Source organism: Cebus imitator, unplaced genomic scaffold (genome assembly GCF_001604975.1).
Source record: "Cebus imitator isolate Cc_AM_T3 unplaced genomic scaffold, Cebus_imitator-1.0 Scaffold263, whole genome shotgun sequence".
In the NCBI taxonomy this organism is placed as follows: Eukaryota; Metazoa; Chordata; class Mammalia; order Primates; family Cebidae; genus Cebus; species Cebus imitator.
This window is the reverse complement of record NW_016107578.1, coordinates 389,424-392,845: the sequence shown is the minus strand read 5'-3', so window position 1 is coordinate 392,845 and position 3,422 is coordinate 389,424. Positions and strand designations below refer to the sequence as shown.

The 3,422-nt window shown below is 53.7% G+C and overlaps 1 protein-coding gene across 1 annotated transcript in view; it reads left to right on the top strand.

Moving 5' to 3' along the window:
- Positions 1-3,086, top strand: part of PDE4A (phosphodiesterase 4A) — a 47,336-nt gene extending 44,250 nt beyond the window's left edge. Inside the window, exon 16 of the mRNA XM_037728383.1 lies at positions 407-3,086. Within this exon, the coding sequence (XP_037584311.1) occupies positions 407-1,120 (714 nt within the window). The 3' untranslated portion in view covers positions 1,121-3,086. The remainder of the gene's footprint in view (positions 1-406) is intronic.
- The last annotated feature ends 336 nt before the right edge of the window (positions 3,087-3,422 follow it).

Here is a 3,422-nt window from a genome sequence, read left to right as displayed (position 1 = left end):
AAAAAAAAAAAAAAAGAAAGGAAAAGAAAATGGCTGAGTCAAATGACATAAACATGGTTTTCTTTTTATTTATTTATTTTGAGACAGTCTTGCTCTTTTCCCCCAGGCTGGAGTGTAGTGGCACCATCTCCTTGGTTTACGGCAACCTCCACCTCCCAGGTTCAAATGATTTCCAGCTAATTTTTGTATTTTTAGTAGAAACGCTGTTTCACCATGCTGGCCAGGCTGGTCTTGAACTCCTGACCTCAACTGATCCGCCTGCCTCGGCCTCCCAAAGTGCTGGGATTACAGGCGTGAGCCATCGCGTCTGGCCCATGAGCATGTTTTTCATTTCATTAGCTCCCGCAACGTGGTGGTACCATCCACCCTGTAGACCACCCGTTCTTACTTTTTTTCCCTTTACCAGGTGGGTTTTATTGACTACATCGTGCACCCATTGTGGGAGACCTGGGCGGATCTCGTCCACCCAGATGCCCAGGAGATCCTGGACACGTTGGAGGACAACCGGGACTGGTACTACAGCGCCATCCGGCAGAGCCCATCGCCGCCACCCGAGGAGGAGTCAAGGGGGCCTGGCTACCCACCCCCGCCTGACAAATTTCAGTTTGAGCTTACGCTGGAGGAGGAAGAAGAGGAAGAAACATCAGTGGCCCAGGAGGCATTGACCTCGCAGGGATTGTCCACAGCCGAGGGTGCTCTGGATGCAACCATGGCCTCATCCCCAGCCAAGGAGTCATTGGAAGTCATGGCACAGGACACGCCCCTGGAGGCAGAGCTGGAGGAAGTGGATTTGACGCAGCAGGCAGAGTCCACGGGCAGTGCACCTGTGGCTCGGGATGACTTCTCATCCCAGGAGGAATCCGTGGTTGCTGTAAGCCATGGCAGCCCCTCTGCCCTGTCTCTTCAGAGCCCCCTTCTCCCTGCCTGGAGGACCCTGTCTGTTTCAGAGGATGCCCCGGGCCCCTTGGGCCTCCCCTCCACGGCGGCCGAGGTGGAGGCCCAACGAGAGCACCAGGCTGCCAAGAGGGCTTGCAGTGCCTGCGCGGGGACATCTGGGGAGGAAACATCAGCACTCCCAGCTCCTGGTGGGTGGGGGTCACGTGGAGGAGACCCTACCTGATCCCCAGACCTCTATCCCTGTACCCCTCCCCTCCCTCAATCACCTCCTCCGCTGCCTCAAAGACTCTTAGCCCTCCTAAGAAAAAAGAAAACAGAAAAGTGGGTTTTTTTTTCTCTTTTCTTTTTTTCCCCTTTCCCCCCACCCCCACCCACGGGGCCTTTTTTTTTGGAGGTGGGGGCTGGGGAACGAGGGGCTGAGGTCCCGAAAGGGATTTTATTTTTTTGAATTTTAATTGTAACATTTTTAGAAAAAGAACAAAAAAAAAAAAAAAAGAAAGAAACACAGCAACTGTAGATGCTCCTGTTCCTGGTTCCCCCTTTCCACCTCCAAGACCCTCCCCTCCCCTCATTGCCTCCCAAGTTCCAGGCTTAGTCTTCCAGCCGCCTGGGCATCTCTACCTGGGCCCGGGCAGGCATGGGGTCTTCTTCTGGGCTTTTCTTCTGAATTTTAGAGGGTTTCTAGAACCCGGTCAGGAATAGCCATTCTAGGTGGGGCTGGGGCTGGGTGAGGGGCAGTCACTGTGGGAGGTCCCAGCTCCAGCCCCCCTCTGGTTTGCTGCCTCTTTTCCCCCCTAAAAAAAAGTCTTCCGCCTGATTTTGCACAATCCTGGCAATCTGGCTAGGGAGTCAGGGAGCCCGGGAGTTGTTCACTTAGGATTCAGGGGGTGATGTGGAAGGGGGCGTGCACACCGCCAGCCTCAGGCATGGGATTTGAGGAGGGTCCTAGACCTCCTCCACTCTCCATCCCCTCTCCCTTCCACTTTGGGTTCACTTTGAATTTTCTCCGTTTTGGGGGGTGGTGGCTTTGATTCACACACAGCTCCCCCCACTACTCCACTTCTAGCTGCTTCTCCTCTTGTTTCTGCCTTAATGATTCCCACAGCCACAGGAGAAAGGGTTGCAGTGGCTTCCGCCTGCACCTTGAGTGAGGCAGGGCCAGGCGCCCAGAACCCCCATCCTGCCCGTACCCACCTTTCCAGTGTCCTCCAGATCCCACCTTCCACACTCTGACCACAGCCCCCATCCTTTTGCCCTAGGAGGAAGCAATAATGGCGTATACCCTCATTCTCAGTCCTGGGCAACCCTTCCTTCCACCCCAGCACCAAAATAATTTCTCCTCCTTCCCTACCTTGCCAGGCCTCTCCCTCTCCCCCAGCTAGTCCCTGAGCAATATGGCAGACAGATACAAGGCCATTTTTCTCCAAGCCATGGGAGACTGTTTGAAAGGAAAGACCCCCTCTCTCCCTCCTCCCTCGCCCCTCAGCCTGGTTCTGCAACTGGGCTGATCTCTTTCATCACCTGCCCCCCACCCAGTTCTGAGCACACAGTACTGTAGCCCCCAGTTCCTCCCTAGCCTTCCATCTGTCTGTCCACCCCAGGGGGAAGTAACCCCCCACACGCACTCCCTTGATGCCGTCTGTACAGGGTTCATATTTTGTAGCGAAAGTTGTTTCTGTCCCAGCCGGGGATCAGAGTGGGCATTTTCTTTCTTTTCTTTTTGTTCATTCTTTTTCTTTCTTTCTTTTTTTTGTACATACTGTAAGGTTGGTTTGTAAATTATTCTACAGAGGCAAAAAGGGAAAATAAAAACTTGTCCTTCCCTGGCTGATCTAGTCAGGAAGGTAGGGAAGGGGGCCTCCTGTTGGGAGAGTCTCCGTTCCTGCTGTATTATACAAACTGTACCATAGTCCCGGGAAAAGGGTGGACTCACCACTGTCGTTTTACGGGAAGTCGTGTCATCCTAGGGGTGGGGGCTGGGTAGAGCCTGTCCCCTCCCCCTACCCCAGGAGCCAGGGGGTGACTGGCGAGACAGACCCCACCCCCAAGCAGGGCTCCTCTCCCCAGGGTGGGCACAGGACCTCTGTAAGCTGCTTGTGTCTTGTCCACTTTGACGATCAGTCATTTGGTCCATTGATCAATAATCAATCTTCGATCTTGTCTCCAATTAAAACGAGGCTTTCACCGATTTTCCTGGCTGATGTGGCTTCATTCCCCATGTTGTCAGTTGAGGTGTCTTCCCCACCCTGCACCATCTGCCTGTATTGAGGAGGGAGTTTCTGTCCCTACTCCTTCTCCAGCAGATGGAATTGTGAAGTAGAGCTCAGCCAAAGACAGTCCCCAAGTCTGAGTCGGGTTAAATTCAAACCATGCAGGTATATATATATATTTTTTGAGATGGAGTCCCACTCTGTTGCTCAGGCTGGAGTGCAGTGGCCCGATCTTGGCTCACTGCAACCTCTGCCTCCCGGGTTCAAGCGATTCTCTTGCCTCAGCCTCCCAAGCAGCTGAGACTATAGGCACCT